At 35.9% G+C, this 23,197-nt stretch overlaps 1 protein-coding gene and 2 long non-coding RNA genes across 5 annotated transcripts in view; 1 reads left to right on the forward strand and 2 right to left on the reverse strand.

Annotated features, from left to right (window-relative positions):
• Positions 1 to 1,619: 1,619 nt before the first annotated feature.
• The window catches only part of LOC125672314 (G-protein coupled receptor dmsr-1-like), a 103,424-nt gene continuing 81,846 nt past the window's right edge, over positions 1,620 to 23,197 (reverse strand). For 2 of the 3 annotated variants that reach the window (XM_048908548.2, XM_048908561.2), the window contains exon 2: positions 1,620 to 3,093. In XM_048908548.2, coding sequence (XP_048764505.1) covers positions 1,908 to 3,093 — 1,186 coding nt within the window. In that variant the 3' untranslated portion in view covers positions 1,620 to 1,907. Of the gene's footprint in view, positions 3,094 to 20,310; positions 20,639 to 23,197 lie in introns of those variants that run through there. The other variant, XM_048908553.2, reaches the window with a different exon arrangement.
• Positions 12,334 to 14,106, forward strand: LOC130046692 (uncharacterized). The gene is made up of 3 exons (XR_008795696.1): positions 12,334 to 12,703; positions 13,490 to 13,588; positions 13,700 to 14,106. It is a non-coding gene; the product is annotated as an uncharacterized LOC130046692 (long non-coding RNA).
• On the reverse strand, positions 13,453 to 16,471 carry LOC130046691 (uncharacterized). Its single transcript, XR_008795695.1, has 3 exons — positions 16,167 to 16,471; positions 13,772 to 13,852; positions 13,453 to 13,556 (listed from the first exon to the last, which is right to left on the reverse strand). It is a non-coding gene; the product is annotated as an uncharacterized LOC130046691 (long non-coding RNA).

Below are 23,197 nucleotides of genomic sequence, written 5' to 3' on the forward strand. Positions count from 1 at the left end.
ATGATTTACTACTGTACGATATGTTTATTGTAATTTTGAGCACTGCATGGTGTTTCAAAACGTGATTTCATTTCTTCTTGATGTCCTATAAATTAGTATCGGAGATGTACGTGTTACCTGTCGAAGCTACCCGCACAGGTAAATCGAAGACACTGATGTGAAATGAAGCGTAGCAAAACTCGTCCCCTTATATACCATGCGAACCCTGATACATATAACAATAGAATATCCAACTAATATGGCGGATTAGCAAAGAAATATGGCGGACATATAGAATTATACTATATTTATTAATTCATGTCAGCTTTAACGTCCCGCTCGAGAATTTTTCACTCATATGGAGACGTCACCAAGACCGGTAAAGGGCTTCAAATTTAGACCTATGCTCGGCGCTTACGGTTATTGAGCAGTGAGGGTTCTTTAGCGTGCCACACCTACTGTGACACGGGTCATCCGTTTTTAAGGTCAACTCCGAGGACCCTTGACATTCACACCTGATGCCGAGCGTTTGGCGATGGAACTGTCACTACCTGTTTTAAGGACTTAGGTCTGTCGCGGTCGGGATTCAAACCCCGGCCTTACGCATGCGGGGCGAACGCTCTAACTCTCGGCCACCTCGTCGGTCATTGGCGAAGAATTTTTGTTTTCATTATATAGTTTCAAAATAAACATAACGTGGATTTATGCTTTGAAACCCTCACAGGTAACTATATTTTAGCGCCCGGGCAAATTCGGAGAATTCCGCATAGGTACACGTGCCATCCCGTGTTGAAGTGTCGGATGTAAATTAATAGACCTTCCAAGTCGTGGACTCAAGTGCAATTAAAAAACACACAAAGAATCTGACAAATGTGAACGTAATCGGACACAAAATTGGAATCTTAACTAACTTTTATATTTCAGATTTTAATTGTACATTATTTCTGTAGACATGCGCACATGTATAATGATGTACAATGTCATGTATATAATAATAATGGGTTGAGAAACAAGAAAAGTTTTGTTATTGCGTAATGTTTTGTTATTATGGAGTACTTTGTAAGATTGTAAAATAAACACCTGTGTAAGAAGAGATGAGTATGGTGGGGGTGGTGTTCGTTTTTAACACCTTTGTTTTGAGGGTGAGTTTTTTCTCAAAGGAAAATGTATCTGTTTGTCCGCTTTAAGTTCCTTCAAGTATTTTTGCACTCATATGGAGACGTCACCAGCTACAAGCGAAGTGACATGAATTTAATTCTATGTGTGGTACTCGAGGCCTTAGCTGTGAGGGGTTCTTACAGTGGTAACGTCTTCTCTAACACGGGGCCTCAGTTTTTAAGCACTAGGGTTCCATCCGAAAGACTTGTGACTCTTTAACTGCCCGGGGGGGGGGGGGGGGGGTAGGGAGGAGCATGTAATCACTTCCTATATGTACGTCTTAAGTTCAACGTGGAATAAGGAACGGGCAGGTATCTGACCACCTCTCAGTCACGAATCTAATGTTGCAACCACCTAGCCACAAAGATACATGTACAAAAATGTACATGTTTATCTGAGTGACGTTTTTTTAAACGATTGTTGCGTTATGCCAAATCCATTTAAATTTACATGTCCATAGCCTGTCGCTTTTAAGTCTCTTGTGACGTGTAACTTCACTTTATTTAAAATTTACATGAAACAAAAAAAAAACAACTATACATTGATTTATATCTATATCCAAAAGATAAATTAATCAGGATAAATAACAATACAATTATGTTGGTAACACAACCAAAATAGAACATTTCACTTTATGGACAAAATACGACTCGAGAAGTGAAAAATGTACTAAATGCTACTTGTACATCTGTTTGAAACCAGTTTGGTCTTACAATACACTGTACATATCGTTGTGTTTAAAATTCCAGTTTGTTAAAGTCCTCTGACCTCTATGTCCTCTCTACGTGACGTTCGGCGCTAAACTTTCGGAAATGATTTTGAAGTAAATTAAGATGATGATTGTTTTCATTGTTATTGCTGTGGGAGTCCAGTTTGGCCAGCCTATCTGTAAGTGTATAACCGGAATCTTCCGAACGGCGTATTGGATGAAAAGTACAGAATAAATGAACGAATGTCTCTCGGAACTTTGTACTCATAGAACAATAGAGGATAAAGTTCACCGCATTATTCACCAAAGCGACGATATCCATAACGTCTCCAAGTGGAAGATACACTTGATCAAAGAAATTTTCCACGCATGCGCTGAGTATTATTAAGATACCCTGTGGAAGTTCGGTAACTAAAAACAGAATAATGACGGCTAATAACATTTTTGTTGTTCTTGAATGCTCTGACAATCGCAGGCTGCTAGCACCGGATATTTGCAAAATTTTACGTCTTTGTCGGATTTTCACGTGAATGTTGTATATAAGGAGAGACCCAAATATTGACATCAACAGACACGGGACAAGCTTGGCCGTGAAAGCATACACCCAGACGTTTATAAGCACCATTGTCTCTGTATCATTTTTGCCAAGGTTCAAGTTTCGAAGAACATATATAGTTTCATTATTTCCTGGAAGGACGTCAGGAAGTAATTTGTTGCTCATGTAATTTGGAACGAGTATCAGTGCTGATGAAACGTAAATAAACAGAATTCCAAACCGGGATTGTTTGATTCTCTGCAGTCGCATGGAGTTGGCTTTTGTTGGAGATCGGATATGCAAATACCGGACAATGGCCAGCATTACACACAACCAAATTGATACGGTATGAGTTGTAGCGGCTAGATTGATGTGGAATATCATATATGCCATCCAGCTTTGGCTATTTTTCTCCATGGATTTGCTTGCAGCGGGATAAATGCAATAAAAATGCATGGCAAATGGTAAATAAGACATCATAGTTATTATATCCGACACTGCGAGCCAAGTCAGAATTAAATTCACTGGTGTTCGCATATGTTTTCGTGTTAATACTGTTATATTGAACACATTTGTGACTATTCCGAATATGCACACACATATGGATATATAGCCGTGGTAAGAAGCATACGTTCGAGCAAACAAGAGCAAGTCTCCTCCCGTCACGCTCTGGTTGTCCTTCATGGTCTCGTCGCAGTTGACAGCGGAGAACCTGTAAAGAAATAATTATTTCAGTTTAAACACGAATTGCAATTCATCGAGGGCAAGATCTGGGATAGTGGAGTAAAACAAAACAAATATACTACACTGTGTGTAAATTGAACACAGGTAATATAGAAATGGGAGCGCAAAATCAAAAGTGTTTCACCTCGTATGATTCAGCTGGGAAATTGATATATTGTTTCCTCATTGGGAAATAAATCATAACATCACAGAGTATGGACAGCCGTCGATATTGTGTTTGATAATCAGCCACAATACACAAAGCTGTTTCTGTTGTCACATAAAGTGCACAGCACCAGGCCATAGTGACTTCAACTTCACACAATTACGATACTTTCTATCTTCATCGTGTTATCCACGGCTTAATTGTACAGAATAGGAAATCTTTTCATATATTTGTAGTTAAAAGGAGTGGTCCTTAATTAGCTGATAATCATGATAATGTACGTTATGTTCGGTTATTGTGTAATCGGGTAAAACACTACAGGAGTTTTCTCTGCATTATATAGAACACATGTATATCTAAATCTCAACGTTTTCAATCGTATTTGAGGTTAACTTGATTGTGTAATCTTTAAATTGTTCAAAAGAAGTTGGTTGTATGATTGATTGTATCTTGCTTTATGTCTCGCTCAAGAATTTTTCACTCATATGGAGACGTCACCAAGATCGGTGAAGGGCTTCACATTTAGGCCTGTGCTCGTTGCTTACGGTCATTGAGCAGTGCGGATTCTTTAGCGTGCCACACCTACTGTGACAGGGGTCATGACACGGGTCATCCGTTTTTTAAGGTCATCTCCGAGGACCCGTGACATTCACACCTGATGCCGAGCGTTTGGCGATGGAACTGTCACTACCTGTTTTAAGGACTTAGTCTGTCGCGGCCGGGATTCAAACCCGGAGCGAACGCTCTAACCTCTCGGCCACAGTTGGTATTTTTTCTAATGTGACCAAAGAAATTAGTGAATGGTTGTGGACACAGATACCGATACATGTACAGCTACATTACAGTAACTTTTGAATGCATTGCCCGGATCTGATTTGCCTACCGGAAGTTCCTGTACAACACGTACATGTAAGTCTATACCCTTGCGATGGCGATTCCGTTCAGTGTAATAGAACATATTGACGATTTCGAGAACGGATTTTTCTACAAGACATTGCTATACTACGACTTAATGGATGCAACCAACGCACGACGTATCTACTGATAACATTGAGATCAGTTTGAATGATTTTATTTGAACTGTGAATTGGTTAAAATCCCGTTTGGCAATGGCCAAATTATGTTCATGATTGTAAGAGTACAATTACAGTATAAGAGAGAAAATAACACGAATGGTGTTTTTTTTTTACTATAGTAAATATTATCGTTGGGTTATATATTCCAGATACATCTCTACAAACTGAGTATAAGTGTAGTGTCTGTGTGTGTGGATCTAGAGTAACTTGACAACGTGTAGTAATAAAGACATTCCTTCGACTAGAACTTCCAAAACTATTAATAGAACTTCAGCTTCTCCATGGACTGTGCCCCAGTAACTACTAAAGCAAGCCAATCAGTTTTCGGAACCCTTACATTACCCATCCAACCCGTGGATAGGCAGGTTGGTTTTATGTTACTGTATGCAGGCTAGGGTGAATTTCGCCCCGTGTTATTTTCGCCTTTCTACATTGCAGACGGTTTCTCCCCGTTTTAAATTCGACCAGACATAGTTGTGTTAAAAGAGAGATGTGAGAAAAAACAGTTCCACCCACTCTTAAATTCGCCCAGTGACAACGAGGGCGAAAGGGACGAAAATAAAACGGTCGTGAATATTTCCTTGTATACAGCATATTATAAACACGAATAGAGAAAACATTTGACAGCGCTTTCCGTATATGTATTTTTCCTACCGCGTTCTCAAAAGTTAAATCGTCTGTACACATGCCCTTAAAACATTTAGCGATGTACCTGATTTCGCGGAAGCTTCCTTCAGCCTATGTCTTTCAACAGTAAACTCAGATAAATGTTATCAATTTAAAGTAAAGTGGTATTTATACTGAGAATTCAAAAATCTATTTTGATGTTGATCACCCGCATTTTATGTTTTTCAATGGAAACAATATAACAGGGATAATATCAGCTTTGTGAGCATGGCCAGACTTACTATTTCTTTATCAGTTGTCGTGTTTGACCAAATACGTGGTTTTGGACCTCAAACTCAATAAAGACAATTTTTGTCCTGTACTCACCTTTGGTGAACATGTAAATTAATTAAGTTGATAGTATCTTTTAAAAGGTCTTAAACAGGTGGACAAGGTGATTCCCATAAAACACCTTGTTTGCGGAGGTATGATATTTAAGAAGAGGTACATGTATTTTTTACTGTGAAAAGGTGAAGATAACGAACAGTGATCAATCTAATAACTCCTATAAGGAATACAAAATTTAAAGTTGGGCAAACACGGACCACTGGATATACCAGAGGTGGGATCAGGTGCCTCGGGGGAGTAAGCATCGCTGTCGACCGGTACTACATGTATGTAAACAATAGCCAGCTTTATTAGGCACATGGACGACAAGTTCAAGTATCGATAATCTGACACACAATGTATCAGCATTAATCATATCCGTATATGTCTTTCTAAAGTAAACATGTTCTTCGTGGCGTTGAGGTAGAAGATAGCTATTTACAGGGTCCAGAGCAGCTTCCTGCAATAGCGGGAAATGAAGTTAAACCCTTGGCAACATATTCAATTAGCTGGAACTTTTGTTGATTAATTTGTATATAATTGAAATTTCGCTGAATGTATGTATTATACCATATCCAGAGAAGAATGTTATACTCGTGTGGAGTTCACCGGATGGGGATTATTCCAAATACTAGACATTTGTACTTTTGGTTCCATTTTGGTGCAATTTTTAATTTTATCCGCATTGAAGATTTGAAATTACGCTGACTTTGTCCCTAGCTAACTGCGCTTCAGTCGTCTAATATCACTAAATTGTTACTTTATATGACATACATGTATATTTTCAAATCTGATTTAGAGAGAACATTATCATTTTGTAAATATATTATTTTAACAATAAAACGGAATTACTATTTTGTGTCAGGTGAGTGATCAATATTCATTCAGTTGTTGTGAATTTATAGCTGTATTGATATAAAACTGTAAACAGCCTCCATTAACAAACCATGGTGACCAATAATCACCGATTTCCTTCCCTTTTGATGCTCAAATAGACGCTCATGTTTCTCAGGCAAAGACCTTGAGAAAACCATTTTTAAAACTAAAGGTTGATAAGATAATGAATTTCAAAGTTCAACGTCTTGTATCGATCTGTCTGCTGGAGAAAGAAAACCTAACAGCTGTTTGATATTTCACAACTGTAAAGTGATTACTCGACCCCCTAATGTTACGCAATATATATAGCAGACGTTTTCATCTATCAGGCAGTAAATCGGTTATCGACAGTTTACCGAAGTGACAAACTTTTAAGTCTTTAAAGATGAGTATACAGTTATTTTGAGAGTAAATTAATGATTGCTTATCCTCATCTTTTTACAAGTACATCACTGAGAACTCAAGTGGGTTCAGATTATTTTTTTTACAACAGCTAAGTTGAAGAAAATACATGTACCGGATATACTGAAATTCGTAATTGATTTTATTGAACAGTTAATGAATAAAACAACACATTTTGGAAAGATTTTCTACTAGTATTCGTAATCGATTTCGTGAAATAGTCATTGAATCAAACAATTTGGGGAGGGGGGGGGGTCCCTTCGAATATTCGTAATTTATTTTGTTGAACAGTTGGTTAATAAAACTGCATTGTTTGGAAAGATTTTCTTGATTACTGACTGCGTGACAGCAAAAGCAAGCATGACTGCATATAACAAATAATTAATGTCACAAATGATTATCTGTGAGATAACCCAAATATAAAAAAAAAATTCATGTCTGTGTACACGTGGAAACAAACGCAAGCTTTACTCGGTACGGTAAGTATCTACATAACTCCAGCACAATAGTATAATATTTGTTTTCTGAGGCTAACTTTGAGGTCTTTATTAGATTTAAGTAACACAGGATTATTTAGTTCCCGTCATACAGGTATTTTCGCTGTTCCAAGCAATCAATTACATTTCGGAATCAGTGGACATAATTTATGCTTCGACTCACCGTATGAAAATAACTCACATCCGAATTACGCCGTTTCTTTGGTTAGAAAAAGCCGCTCTTTTGTTCGAAATGATGAAATGTGTTTTCTCTGACATTTTGCAACAAATATTCTCATGATCATATTTCAATACCGATTTCGTAAATGAAATGCTCTGATCAACATAATGCACGCAAATTAATTTGCCTCACAAGTAAATCACAAGATTAAGTCTGCTGCAATATTGTGTCGTAAATCATAAAACTTTACTGCTGGACTCCAATACACTGTAATGTATAACAAAGGTACGCGAATTTCTTACCTGTGAAGAAGTACACCGAGAAACCTCGCGGTCCAAAAACGAACCCGTGGATTAAGTTATATTTACCCAACGTTTGAACTGAATATTATAAACGGTCTTTTAAGGTGTCCTCCACAATTTTATGGAATCAGTTGCCCGAGTCTGTCAGAAGCTGTGGTTCTATTACATCTTTTAAATCAGCATATTTGCGGCATTATTACTCAAATACGTGATATATAGATATGTATGTTTGTTTTTTTCCCCAGTGATATCGTGTGTATATTTTATGTGTATATCTTATATTATGTTATCTATTTTTATATTCTCTCATTTATCTGTCTGCGAATATGTTTTATACAGGACCACAATGTAAACCTAGTCATTTGTACTAATTGTGCTATCCTGTCTAAATAAAGAATTTATTATTATTATTACTAGGGTTTTTGGTCAATCAGCACGCTAAACGGGTGATGCAGTTATTTTTATGTGTATCTGAAATTTGTCGAACTATTCTCTTCTCTATCTATTGTAACTTATTTTTTCCCATTATGTTCTCTTTATTAATAATCATCAGCTGTAGGAACTTGTAGCAACTCAGAGTTTCTGAACTAATCTAGAAATGCCTCGGATGCCAGTAGCGACACCATCGCGAGATCAGTGAAATGTAACTGAATTAATAAAACAGAAAACGAGTATTTTTGTCTGTAATGATAAAAACTGAGGCTCAAATTAATGTCAGACCTCATTAAAACGGTCGACATCGTATAGTCACAGTTGGATCCAGAATATCGTAAGGCATAGTACTAAATTCTTCTGCCGATATTGCAGTTGGGTGTTTAAAATATAACTTGTATTTGCATATAAGATGGGAGGTGGTCAGAGATTCGGATCTGACGGCCGTTTCAATAACCGATCATTGCACGTAAACGTAGACATGGATGTAGTACGTACGACCGTTTCCCTAGTTACGACTTGCGATTTACGACCAATATTGATCGTAATTCCACGAATGGTTTAGGGTTGTCCAAAGCGCTCCTTCGCGCATGTAAACGAGGAAAATGCCTGTCACGTCGGCCCTGTCTGATAACACTTCTGGTTTAATTTACCTGACGAGCTGACGAGTTCTTTAAGGAATATTTATCTGCTCTCGTAGAAGAATATTCTGTAGCCAGAGCCCGCATTTGATTTTAAGGTTTGCACAAGTACAGATGTGATCACCTTGAACTACAGAAATATATCTTCGAAGTCATTTTCACGAAAATGTTCATCATTATTCAAGAAAAGCTAGTTAGCCAAAATAATTGCTAAATTCATGAGTCTAAGGGATTGTGTTTTCTCTCTCGCTCTGTGAGAGATAGAACGAACAGTGATCAAGGGAGTTGGGTAAACCCGGACCACTGGATATTCCAGAATCTTAGGAGTAAGCATCCCCTGTCGATCGATCACACCTGCCGATCACAACTGCCATGAGCCCAATATCTTAATAAGGTAAACGGAGTAATCCATACTTAACATCAGTATTGTAGTGAAATTCCGTTGATCAAGTTAATCATATGCAAATTAGATAATCAAGGTTGAATTATTCTTTTCTAATCATATGTTATCTCCTGTGTTCGGACAATGTTCCAAACGTTAAGATGATCTAGATCTGACTCAGCAGATTTAGGGAAACTATATAAAGCGGTCTTATTCAAGATCGGTGGTTCATTCTGGAAGAAGTCGTCGTATAGTGAAGACGTGCTTGGAGGTAAGGTATTTATGACTACTCATTTGCGGTGTCTCAAATTGCTGAAGACGGACCATTTGGGTATCATAAATTCTTGCTGAATAAAAAGGAGCAAAGTGTATTAATAGGGTGTTTGAAACCCGGTGTTTAGAAATAGGTCTGGGAGCTAAGGCTCAAATGTAAGTTTCAGACCTAGGCTCAGAGCATAGAGAGATAACAAAGAAAAACCAGATAAATATAGAAGATCAGTTTAAATCATTGTGTTGTTGATTATTATTGATTCTGTTCTATTTTATTTAAATCCAATCAGTAGAATACGCCAAGTAGCGTAAGGAAAATTATATATATATCTACTTCATTCGTGGTCGAACCTACAAAACACATTACAGTATAAAGCCTGTATAAGTATAAAGCCTAACAATAGGTATGACCGTATGAAACTTGCCAGACAGCTTTTGATCAAATGATAGGTTGTTCTGGCAAACTACGATGATAGAATTTACGAAATGCAGACTTTCAACAAGACTTTTGAAACTCCTGTAACATCAACTTGTTTGTCAGTAGCCTGCTTCAATTTAAAAACTGACAATACGTTGAATAAGCTCTTGCGTATTGATTGATTGTATCTTAGTTAACGTCCCTCGAGGGAATTTTTTACTCATATGGAGACGTCACCACGCAAGACCGATGAAGGGCTTCAAATTTAAGCCTAAGCGCGGCGCTTACGGCCATTGAGCATTGAGGGTTCTTTAGCGTGTCACACTTACTCTGACAAGGGACATCCGTTTTTAAGGTCATCTCCAATGACCTGTGATATTCACACCTGATGCCGGCGTTTGGTGATGGAACTGTCACTGCCTGTTTTAACGACTTTGTCTGCCGCGGCCGGGATTCGAACCCCGACCTTTCGCGTGCGTGGCGAACACTCTACCTCTAGACCACCGCGTTTCGAATCAGTTGAGACACACACACACGATATGTAGGTAATAATGGAACATTGCTACATAAATATAGGAAGTTGACAATGAAGAAGCTGAAATCATCCCGTTTGTCATAAAGTTGAGTTGTTGGTTTTCCGTTAATATTTAATTTCAATAAAATATCTAAGTACAAAGAAGATGTGGAGGACTCTGTGGTGTCGTTTATTTCGCGTTCTCTGTGACATATCGAATCGACGTATGAGTGAAAATGATTATTGTTAATAGATAGAACGTCGTCAAAATATCTAAATTTCGAGTTGAAGGCCACAGCAAAATATATTTTCTTCTCATATAGAAGCTTTTGAATCAACTGTTTCATAAGAATATAATAACAGGTCGGCTATCAAAGGAACATCATTCGTCCGCATGGGGTCAACTTAAAAGAGTACTTGTGCGTGGAATCAGTGTGGTGTTTAACAAAGTAATTTTTTATGACTGATCACTAGATACGAATATTTCTTTTTTCCATTTTTTATGAAAAAGACCAACTGGTTATGATGTCAAACAGTCTAGTATTTAGTTTATCGTGAGGAATGGTGGTGTAAAATTTTTGAAACGTTTTGATTTAACTAATTATAGATAGTTAGATAATAATTACTTTTCATAATGATTGGTAAGAGTATATATACAAAAATAACTTTCAGCATCTTATGCCGTCGAGATTTGTTGAACTTTCTGCCGTTTGTGACGTAACGTCGCTATGTTACTAAATGTAAAGCTTCATGAATGAAACTAATCATCTTAGTATTTTTTAATTGTTTATATATATATATATATATATATATATATATATATATATATATATAAAGAGAGAGTAAAATTTGCCTGTTCGTTTCTTCGATCCATGAAATTAATCTTGAATCATCTTCTTTATGGAAATTTCCAGAACGAAGCGACGCAACCACATTCTCGAGCCTTTCCGGCAAGCCGAAAAGTTGCGGTTGGTTTACATTATCAGCATAAAATTGTGCAGGTGGTCAGTGTTAGTTGTATTTATAATAGTTTTGACTAGGCCCATATTTATCATTTTATACATATATACATCTCATTCAACGAAGTACCCCCCCCCCCTCCCCCCGGAGACCAACGATCTGTCACATCGATAGAATTTTAAAAGCGATATTCACCTAATATTTTCGATGTTCTGAATTTTTGTCGTGATTATAGAAGTCACAGTTACGACTACCGTTTTGTAATAATTCATTAACAGTTACTAATTGATATGTACAAACACATGGATAAACAGAGAAAAGGTTTTTATTTTGGTTGAACATGTTTTGTGATGAAAGATCTTGAAAGTAAGTAGATGTAATAAAACTGTCCAGTATGTTACGTATCGAATGGCCCGGGACCGCGCCTTACAACTTAAACCATTTTACCGAACTTAGGCTGTACACTACCTGTCGTACCTGACAGTGTCCAAGAAATCAGGCCACCGTTTACAATGTAGCAGTTTTTCTGTGTGTCATTCCAGTGGAACATCCAGTGGGGGCTTCGGGGGTTGGACCCCCCTTTCGTCAGAAGATTTTACTAAAGAAGGGTAAAAATCATTCATTTTGAGGGTGGAACCCCCCCCACCCCCTTTGGAAACCAAATCCAATGGTAGACTCCCTTCTTTCAAAAGTTCCTGTATCCGTCCCTGCATTCATATAGTGCTTTATATTTTCGATTATTCCGTTTGACGAGAAGAAACGATGTGTATTCATAATTTTGCCCTTAAATTGCCGCTCTGGACAAAATCTACCATTATAAACACATCCGCAATACTGAGTTTTAAAATTTGAAATTGTGAACCACCGTTCATTTTGTCATTGTTCAACTATCGGCATGACGGGTTACTTTATTGCATTCGTAAAATCATTAACTAAGTTTTAATACGGAAAGAGATCATATATGTTACATAAGCCTAAGGAACATTTAATTTGGAGTTCCGAGTGACTTCCTAATAATCAAGTTTTATTTACTGTATATGATATCAAAAAATATAACATAACTAATGCACGCAATTATTAAAAAAAAATGTGTTTTAAATTCATTTGAATAACCGTGTTTCGAGTTCCTCCGGAACACCCGGGATTTTTCGTATTTAGTCACGCCGGTCACGTGATATGAGCAAAATGTTCCACAGGGGTACTTCCGGTTAATTTTGTTTACACTGGTAACAAAATTGTTTTTGACAAAATATAGATTTTGCGGCACAAACTGTCGCAAATCAGATAAAGGATAGCAAGGGATATATATTTACTTGGGAAGATGTCAAGTTTACCTTTTCCCAAACCCGGGAAAAGCGTCCACGCAGAGGAAACGATGGCGTCATTTGTGTAGAAAACCACGAGCAGCCGAAATTGAGTGCGATTATTACATTCCATGAAAGCTGAACCAACAAAGAAACATCATTGTTCTAGCCAGTTTGCTTATATTAACTTTTAGGAAAACCAAGAGGTTTGTACTGACTCTTAAAAATATAATATAGACTGTGCAAAATCTTGTCAATCTTAAGAATAGGTATACTTGTACCCTCATCCACATCTGAGCAGTGTATGTACTTACTAAACGGTGTTCATGTGACATTAAATAGAGAATTTCAATTATGAACTCATGGTTCAGGCTCATAAAAATTACGCAGCAATTTCACAAGGGAGTGAGAAGGGGGGGGGGGGCATATATAATATCTGCCAATTAAATAAAATATGTGAACACCAGATAATATATCCCTACGGATCTATATTAGAATTTGCATGATCATTTATTCAAGCTCCATACCGATGGCTCATTCACTGCAAAATTTTGAATTATATCAAAGAACATTGATCTTTTCTCCAACTTTTAATACCAATCAAGCACAGGCAATATGCATCGCTTGGGGTCGAATTTACTCAACTTTTAATACCAATCAAGCACACGTAATATGCATCGCTTGGGGTCGAATTTACTATTAAAGAGTATCTTTAATAGTAAATTCGAACACAAGTGATGCATATTGCCTGTGCAATCAAGGTACTTTGCATGTACATCAGATATGTACATTTCCACTCAAACCACTTGTATACAAGAATGGAACCAGCTGAACATGAGCCAGGTTATACATGTATATTATATATTTGCTCTCCTACCCCTTTGATTCAGTACTGTGTAAGGAAATATACTATTGAGTATATATATTTTTTAAAAAGAATAACAAAGAACAACAATTTTCATTCATATTTTATTCAACATGTATATACACAGGTTGATAACAATGGCTGATCTGCATATAATGACTGCTAGTTATTGGCTGGTATGCAGTGAAAGGGAGCTAAAAAGGAGTAAAAAGTTCATATAAGCCAGGTGAGAATTAATTTCTTTTTTGTGTGTTATACATATGTAATTCTTTTCTTTTGCTGCTTCAAATCTTGTGTATTTGAAAATTTTCAATCTAATATTTTGGCAATGTTATAGGTAGTGTGGATTAAATAAACCAGTGTTAAGGAATATCCAGTAATGGCATGACATCATGAGAGTTTGGCATACCGACATTCAGATGATTAATGATGAAACTGAAGACCTCAAGTGAAAGGCATGGAAAATGATCCTGTTCCCATAATGATATACCTGAAAAAGAGGAGGGATGCCACAATATTGATAATAGGCTTTTGTCAATTTGAGAAGCAAAGATGTATAAAAAAAAAAAAAAAATAATGCTGAAATTATAATTCATGTATTTGTTAAAAATACTGTTCACTGCACATACATGTATATTTTTTTTTAACTTATTTCGAAATACATGAAGTAATTCATATTAAAACTGTGACTGTATGAGTTTTCATGATTTTTATCAATAAAGCTTACCATATTCATTGTACATATATCTGATTTCCCCTATACATTGTAGTCATATGAGAGCTTGCTTGCATTCAAAGATCTGACATCATGTATAAAGCCGAGTTAAACAACTTCAAAATCTACCCAACATGTTTTAAATGAACACAAAAGATTCTTCCTAATTTCTTCTTTTTTTCAATTTTGTTCATAAATTTATATTTAAGTCAATTCACCTTTTTCAAACTTTTGATGCATATGACGGATTTCCTCTGTATTGCTATATCTATCAGGCCCAGCACAATCTTTATATTTAACTATATAGTTTTATAAAGCTATTTCAAACAGCTTCATTAAGCTAGTTTCGATTAAATTTCTTAAGTGCAATGACACATAACAATATACATGTACTTTGAACTAACCACAACACTATTCTAGGTATATATCATATGTCATTTTAAGAATTTTCATGAAAAGAGAATTTCTTTTGTATTGATAACTGTCCACTACCTTGTGTGTGTCGATACTTTGATAAGTATATGATGACTTTACAATGTGGAATCTGTAACAACTTAATAATCCTAAACATTTGACAATTTTGAATCAAAATTCTTCCTAAGGTACATAGTTTAAGAAGCTTTTTTTTGTTTTCAGTGTGTTGTTTTAAGTACAAGGATGAAATATTTTCACTTAGAAATTCAATTTTTATGCTTTAAAAATATATTTGATAGAAGATTTGAAATAGTTATATCAAGCAATTTCAATTAGCTTTAAAAAGCTATATAGCTTGATTAGCATATTTATATAGCTAATTATACTAGAGATTGTGCTGGACCAGTCTATGAGCACATAATTGAAATTATGTTGCTGAAAGGAATAATATCACCTTAATCATGATCAGATATATATTTTGTTCAGTGATATAAATATTAGCAGTAATTACAAATACCTACTGGATTGTGAAAAGTCAATAAAATGACTACAATAATCAATAGTCATGCTAAAAATTCTTCCAATTACATGAGTATATCATTGGAAGTCAAACTCCAAAGACTTAATTTGTAACACAAGTATTAGTTGATAAATAATTATTTTCAAATTAGACAGCATATTGACTATACCCAAGTAGATAATTTTATCCTCACTCACATATGGCTATACCATTGCACTCAGAAACCCAGTCTAATTCAATCTAAACTAGCTTTAAATAATAAAGCCATTTCAAATACCTATAATATTATAGCTAATCTCTTACTTTTCACTGTGTATTGTCATTATCTATATTTTATATCAATAATTATCAGGTCCAGTCCAAAGACTATTTCTACCTATGCTACATAGGTAGAAATAGTCTACTTATAGCTACCTAGGTATTTAAACCTACTCCAGGTAGCTATTTTTACCTACGTTTTCCTTTACTTGCATTTCGTGGTCAAACGCAGAAACGGCGCAACATGGTGTGTACCAAATTTCTTGATTCACTTATACTGACAATGAATACCACAAAAATATTGGACAAAAATGATTACTTTCAAATTTGCATCAATAACTGCACCCACTTCCATTCTCTAGGAACTTAGGATCAAAGATACATGATAAGAAGTCTAGAATGTTTTACAAATCTTTATTAATTTTAAAGTTAACATTCATGCACTCTTACATTAAAAGTTTTTGAGTCGATTTTTCATGCAATTTCCTCTACATTTTCCACCCTCGTAAAGTATTTAAATTTACACTCCGAATTTTGTCATGCACATGCACAACATGATACATAAAACGACTGACCTGTTTAAAAGATGTGCCTTAATTATTATTTATTTATATCTTTAAAAACATGTGAAAGTAGGTAAAAGTAGCTACTTTAAGTAGCTTTCAATAGCTATGTAGGTAGAAATAGTCTTTGGAATGGACCTGGTTATATATGTTACATGTTTATGTCCATTTTGACCCTGATTTGGTAACATAAATTCTATTTCACATAGGCCCTAGACTGTACTGGACCTAATGTCTGCTTTATGAAGCAGTGCACATTGTGTTTTGTTTAATCACATATATATATATATATATATATATATATATATATATAATGTCCTAATTTTCATTTTACCTGTTTGACAGGTTTCAGTGAGTCTAATACGTTCTTTTCCTTTACCCCTCCGGTTACTAGACAGCTGGGCCTTGTGTGAGTTACACGACATCGTCTTCTTCTGTTCTTGACGAAGTCTTTCGTTGTATTTCGTAGATCAATAGTAGCTTATCAAACGCTCATAAACAAATATGTACCGCATACACCCCAAACTTTAAATGTGTATTTCAATTTCATGATGATCGACAAAATTAAGCCTAGACCTAATACACGAAGTGTCGACTGTTGGTAAACAAAGGTAAACAACGATAAACCGGAAGTAGCCCTGTGGAACATTTTTGACGCGGCGTGACTAAACACAGAATAAACACTGTGTTCCGGAGTAACTCGAAACACGGCTATTGAAGATATCGTTCATTCAATTCATGAGCGCAACAATTCAAACACGCATTTAAAAAGTCCTTCCTCCATGGAATTTAATTGTGATTTCCCGCGCTTACGCGCGATTTCATCTAATGTACTTTATCGAGCGGTCGTTAAACAATAAACAACTAACATCCAATATCTTAACTGGGAAAATACATGTATGTTAAACCCCCACCAGTAACGTAAAGAGATATAATGTCACAACGCTAACACAAATATCATCATGAACTATAGTATAATTAAATTCACTTAATACTATGATTTGTAAGAACTTTAAAACTAAAACGATTTATGATAAATTAATCATACTTCAATTACTATAAGGGAAACGTAGTAAATAATATATTCAACTAAACATACATTTAAAACTTCAATTTACTTTATTAGAAACTTTTTGACAACATGGATATATATTGATTAAAACTAGGACCATAGTTTTCTAAAGTATTTCTGTTAGGGAATTATTGTCGATAGTTTTCGCTTTAATCTTTTGTTCTTTGTTTAAGGACCTCTTCATATCTAATGATTACTAATGAACCATTCAGTTTCTTTGCTCATTGATTTCCCCCCTCCGACGCTCTATCATTACTGCATGTTCAGAATTCCTGTGTATATTATCATATTCAATAGCTTTGTACAGTCATCATATAATAATCCCATCAGGGAAATCTCAATTAATCCCATTCACGCGCAAGCGATAGTCATTAATCGCAGAATGACACTAGGAATATTAACTCATCTTTTACTGAGGTACGCTGCTAGGGTTAATTGACCTCCAGTGTGGTGGATGGATGGCAGCCTTGCGAGTTGTTCTTTTACTTTATAGTCACATATGTTATCTATCGGATTAAACAACAAAGACAAAATAGGGCTGTGGAATTTATCTTGTGTAAGATGTAGATACCCGAGGGGCGCTGCATTCCTGTTACTTCGAGTTTTCTTTGTCCTCGTTTTGTGATGATAAACAATATATCTAAGACATCAGGACAACATAAATTTCGAATGGGGCCATCGCTTAACGTACAATTACGTTAACACGCAGTCATAACTCACTATGTTATTGGAGTTGTTTTTTAATGAGCCAACACAAATATTTAACACGAGGTCAATGGACCCCAAAACTAACCTGAGTAATTTTCACCAATTCATAAGTAATTTGATAATTTTCCAAAAGCTGGATTGGGGACGTCCCATTACATCCTCTGTTGTATACATTTTAACTCATCTTGTCACAAGGGATAAGAAAATATTTCAATTAGCGATGGAGGTCCAATTATCTTAAAGATATTTGATCTTTTCTAAATCGTTAGAGCCAAGACATGGTCCCCGTGAGATTTTTGTTATATACCATCAAGCCCGCCTTGTTACAAGGAATAAGAAAATGTATGCTTTAGGGGTGGATATTCCAATGGCTCTCGAGATATTGGAAACATTGTAGAGAGAGAGAGTGGAGCTAGAGTGATACACACATACGGGAAGTTGACGATGGAGAAGCTGAAATCATCCCGTTTGTCATAAAGTTGAGTTGTTAGTTTGCCATTAATATTCAATAGCAATATTTCCATTATCATATGCATATGGTGTTTATGCCTCTCAACTAATTTAATACGCACAAGCTTATTCTACGTATGATCAATTTTTTAAATAGGGGCAGGCTAATGACAAACAAGTTGACGTTACAGGGGTTTCATCATTATCGTTTTAAAGTCAACACTTCGCAAATTCTATAGTCGTTATAACCTAGTTTGCCAATACAACCTGTAATTGGATCAAATGTTGTCTGACGCGTTTCTTACCAATTGTTGGGCCGTTCTTTACTCACTGATTTTGACTACGGATTACTCCTTTTATTTGATCATGATACAGCTGGTGTTACCGGTCGACAGATGATGCTTACTCCTCCTGGGCACCTGATCCCAATTCTGGTAAGTCCAGGGCCTGTGTTTGCCCAACTCTTCATTTTGCATTCCTTATAGGAGTTATGAGATTGACCACTTTTCGTTATCTTCCCCTTTTTATATAGATGGTTGAAATTTGCCTAGTAATTCTCGAGAATATCTTTAAAATATAAAATCCAGTTTTTCATAAGTATTTTTTTTTTGTTGCTGCGTTTAATTAACTTCTACAGGCGTAGATCTCATTCACCCAAGGATGCGTTGTGGCATGTATAGTAAAAATTGGCCATATGGTTCTTGAGATAAAAAATTCTGTTTAAAATGCAACATTTGATTTTTCATAACTCTCAATCATATCCCCTTTGAATAGTGTGCATCCCTTCATTTGAACAAACTCGAACTTCCATTCACCCAAAGATGCTTTTTGCCAAGTCTGGTTGAAAATGGTTCAGCGGTTTCTTAGGAGAAGTTTAATACATGAAATGTTAAATGTTAACACCGATGACACCGGGTACAAAGAAGAACAAATTTTGAGTAGAAAAACTCATTGATCTTCCGGCTTAAATGAGCTAAAAATTTAGTCAAACAATTATTGTGGAGATGAATTAAGTTTGGAAATCTCGGAATATTATTAAAGATTTCCACAACAGCATGGGGATGAGAGAGGGCAGAGATCACCCTACATCACATAGTCTCTCAGCCCAAGGCCCACCTATCCCTCAGCCCAAGACCTACCTCTCCCTCAGCCCAAGACCTATCATAACATACCCACAAATCAATTATTAAAAATTAATGCATGTCATTACAGTGACATGGTAAGCAGAAACGCTGCTGGGTTTTTTTCTTCTTCGAATAAATTGGCGATGATTGTCTATACAGGCGTAAAATAACGAGCCTTCGCGGAACATGACTATGACTGTAAGATTGGAGTTTTCATCCTATCCCCTCAGCTCATAGCTTAACATCTACGTTGTTAAATTCTAACGCAGAAAGACAATCCCTACCCATTGCACTTGATGCTCTTTTAGAACCTCATGATTTTTGTGCGAGTCCGTTTGATGAATAGATATCTGAATAATTTTGGTTTTCTCTTTCAAAGTTTTAGCGAATTGTTTCCAACACAAATGAATGCCACAGCTATAATAATGTGCTGTTCGGATGCTGTGATGAAGACCATTAAATGTACACAAACGCAATTTCCTTGCAAAGTAATAGAATGTATTAGAATGAGGAGATGAAATGTGAAAAAAATGATGAGAAGCGCAGTTGTATTCTCCTTAGTGTATGGAATTAATGTCGAGGCAACTAGTGGACAAGATGCCCCGTGTTACATGAAGTCGCAAGCCAGTTTCTGTTAAATTAATTTACATTCTTGAAATTTATGGCCACTTTTTGTATATTGTTATTCCTAATTAATGAAATACATGTAGAATATGAAATTAAATTCGTGTTTAGTATGCAATGCGAAGTCATATATTATCTATTCTTCACCGACAAAGAAGAAAATGAAACAATTTAGAAATATTTACAGCATAAAATATATTAACCCAAAAACAACCTAACAACTTTTAAATAATTTTTCATAGTAAATCAAATTCATGGGTATTTCTAAATGATTAAGAATTATTTATCTAACTGAATGTATGTACAATAAAATATGTTCAAAACAACTGAAAACAACATTTCCGATAAAGTTTTCAAATGTTAATTGATAGGAAATGTGATATTCAATGCTAATTGATAAGAAATATGATATTCAATGTTAATTGATAGGAAATATGATATTCAATGTTAATTGATAGGAAATATGATATTCAATGTTAATTAACAGAACATGACCCTACCTGTAAGTACAGTACGCCGTGTCTGCGGCTTTTAACATTTTCCTCTTGGTATTGCGAATAATTTAAAAAGTGACCGAAATTTCGGCCACAGAACTTTTCAGGCTTTCCGTTTTGTGTGGAGACTATGTGAGGATTTAGTCCACACTACCAAGTGATATAATGGAAAATTGTCCTGATCTATTCATTGATTACAAATTGAATATTCAGTAGAGTCGAAATTACATCACTTTTTTGGCGTAAAACTAGTCCCAAGACGAAGCACTTTTTGTTCCAATGGCGTGATCTTCCGGACTAAACGTATCTCGCTTTCCTAAAGAGCGGCGTTAACGTATATGATGTTCTGGTACGTGTGCTTATTACGGTCTTTTCGCGCCTAGTGTCAGCTTCGATCACCTTTTATATCCATAAAAACTGCTTTTCTATATTCTCTCCTACGAGTTTTACAGCGAAACAAATATTTCTTTTGTGCTACTCTCCTTGTGCAACTGGTTGGGAGATCGATTAAGAAATGTTTCATGGGCAACTTTTACAAATTTCGACAAGCAGGAGGACAATACAAGTTTCACAGGGACAAATAAACGTATAGATGATCCTAAAACAATCGATAGAAAACGCATTAGATAGTATTCACTATTAATAATGATCCTGCATATAAAAAAAATAAAGTATTTTGTGGACATTTCCATATCTTATAAGAACAAGTAATGTCTACATCACACGCTTGATCTGATTTTGCAGATATTGGCAATATGTGAAATTATACTGGCATGGGATATTTTTCCTCGTGGTTGCAGAAATATATCATAACGGCTATGATAAGATAGCCAAAGGAAATTTCAAATTAGTATTAACTGAATCTCTCGCAGATATTAGATATTCATGAAATTTTTAGATTGAGGCTAATGTTCTTCTGATCACGAATGCCAGATAGGTACATATACATGTTGAGGAAATCTTATTATTAGAACAAATTCAAGCTACAATATATTATTTTTATCATAACATTTGATAGGGATGTAATCATCAATCCGATTCGCATTTATAAACAATTCAACGTAAAATATTATATGAGAATGTCCAATAGGAAAAAAAATAAGTACGGAGAAAGTAGACATTGTTTAACAGAAGGAACTTTGGGGGAATTTGAAGATATGTTTTTATATTATTATTATTGAAACTCAAATCAAACTAGAATAACAAACTACGGAATTATGGTAGGGAATGAATTTAGCTTACCTGAGCCAAAGGTTCGAGAGCGCTTTCTTACAAACTTTTATCTGATGTATGTGTATATGCCTGTTTTGGTATACACCTTTCAAATTTAATTTTCCTTTTGGGAATCACTGGGTCATTTTGAATCAGTACCTATGGGAAAAGGGTGATTCAGATTTGCTCAGATGTACATCATTTTTACTGCATTATATTCAGTTGCTACAGTGGAAGATTATCATCAATGAAAACAAAATCAGATTTGGTTTTAAATACAGATTCACGTTTTAATCAAACTGCTGAAAATCCAAACATCATTTGCACATCTAGCACCACACGGCGGTTAATGCGGATCATTTGCGCATGAGAATGCGATTTGTTTGACGAAAGTCCTTTTTTTAATTTGGTAAATTAACTTTAAAAGAGAAGCAAAGCCATCGAAATGACACTCAGTCACGACTAAAACAATTTCAGCCATTTTGATTTTATTCGGAGGTAGATTTGCGGATCTATAATCCGTATTTGGTTTCTAAAATCCTTTTTTGTACTGCATGTACGGGGGAAAAAATGCATCATACAAAATTTCAGAGCTCAGGAGAACATATTAGGAGTATTGTCAATTTTTTGGAATGGCTGTTCTGTTTGAAAAAAAAAAATACTATCGAGTAATCAAATCAATACTATAGATAATTGACAACCTAACTGCCAATCTGCCCCCCTCCACACTTAAAAAAAAAGCCCGTGATACGTGCATGTTCATCCACAAACTGTCTGCATTTGGAAAACAGCAGAATTGAGAAAGAAGGAAACATTTCGAAGAATGATTACATACATCTGAGGAATATTAGTTGAAATGAGTTATGTGTTTTGCATCAAAGGTTTTTCTATAGCTCGGCCGCGGTAGCTCAGAGGTGGAGCCCCGTTTACACGCTCTGCTTTTGCAGTTACTTTGAAGCAGAGCTGCAAAAGCAGACCGTGTAAACTAGGGATATGCACTGCAGGCCTGCAAGCAGACGGAATAGAACTTGCTCTATTTCAGTCTGCTTTGCAGACGCAACTGAATAATAAACTGAAAGCAGACACGGTAAAGCAGAACGTGTAAACTCTCTGTCTGCTTTGCAGAGTAAAATGCAGACCTAAAAGCAGAGCGTGTAAACGGGGCTTTTAACTGGGAGGTGGTGAGTTCGAGCCCCGCTCGTGCCTTGGCCGCATCAAGCCTAAGACGTAAACATAGGTAGATGTTGCTCCTTCACCGAACATTTGGCATTTAGAAGTGAGAATCACGGTTTTTTTTTATATACGACCTTAAAAACAGAGGTCCCGTGTTGCGACGGGCGTTGGCAAGTTAAAAACTCGTCATTGCTATTGCCTGGGCGCCAAGCATAGATCTAAATTTGTGGCACCTCACCTACAGCTGGTGACGTCTCAATAGGAATAAAAAATTCTCGACGGGACACAAAACGTACAAACTAGCGAAATATGTGATGCACCATCAGTAACTCATACACAGTACTCAGTACCTACACAACGTCGGCCTGTAACTCGTGTACAGTACACAAACTCGTGTACAGTACCTACACAAAGTCGGTCAGTAACTCATACACAGTACCTACACAAAGTCGATTAGTAACTCGTACACAGTACCTACACAAAGTCGGTCAGTATCTCATGCACAGTA

This window comes from Ostrea edulis, chromosome 1 (genome assembly GCF_947568905.1).
Source record: "Ostrea edulis chromosome 1, xbOstEdul1.1, whole genome shotgun sequence".
Taxonomy (NCBI): domain Eukaryota; kingdom Metazoa; phylum Mollusca; class Bivalvia; order Ostreida; family Ostreidae; genus Ostrea; species Ostrea edulis.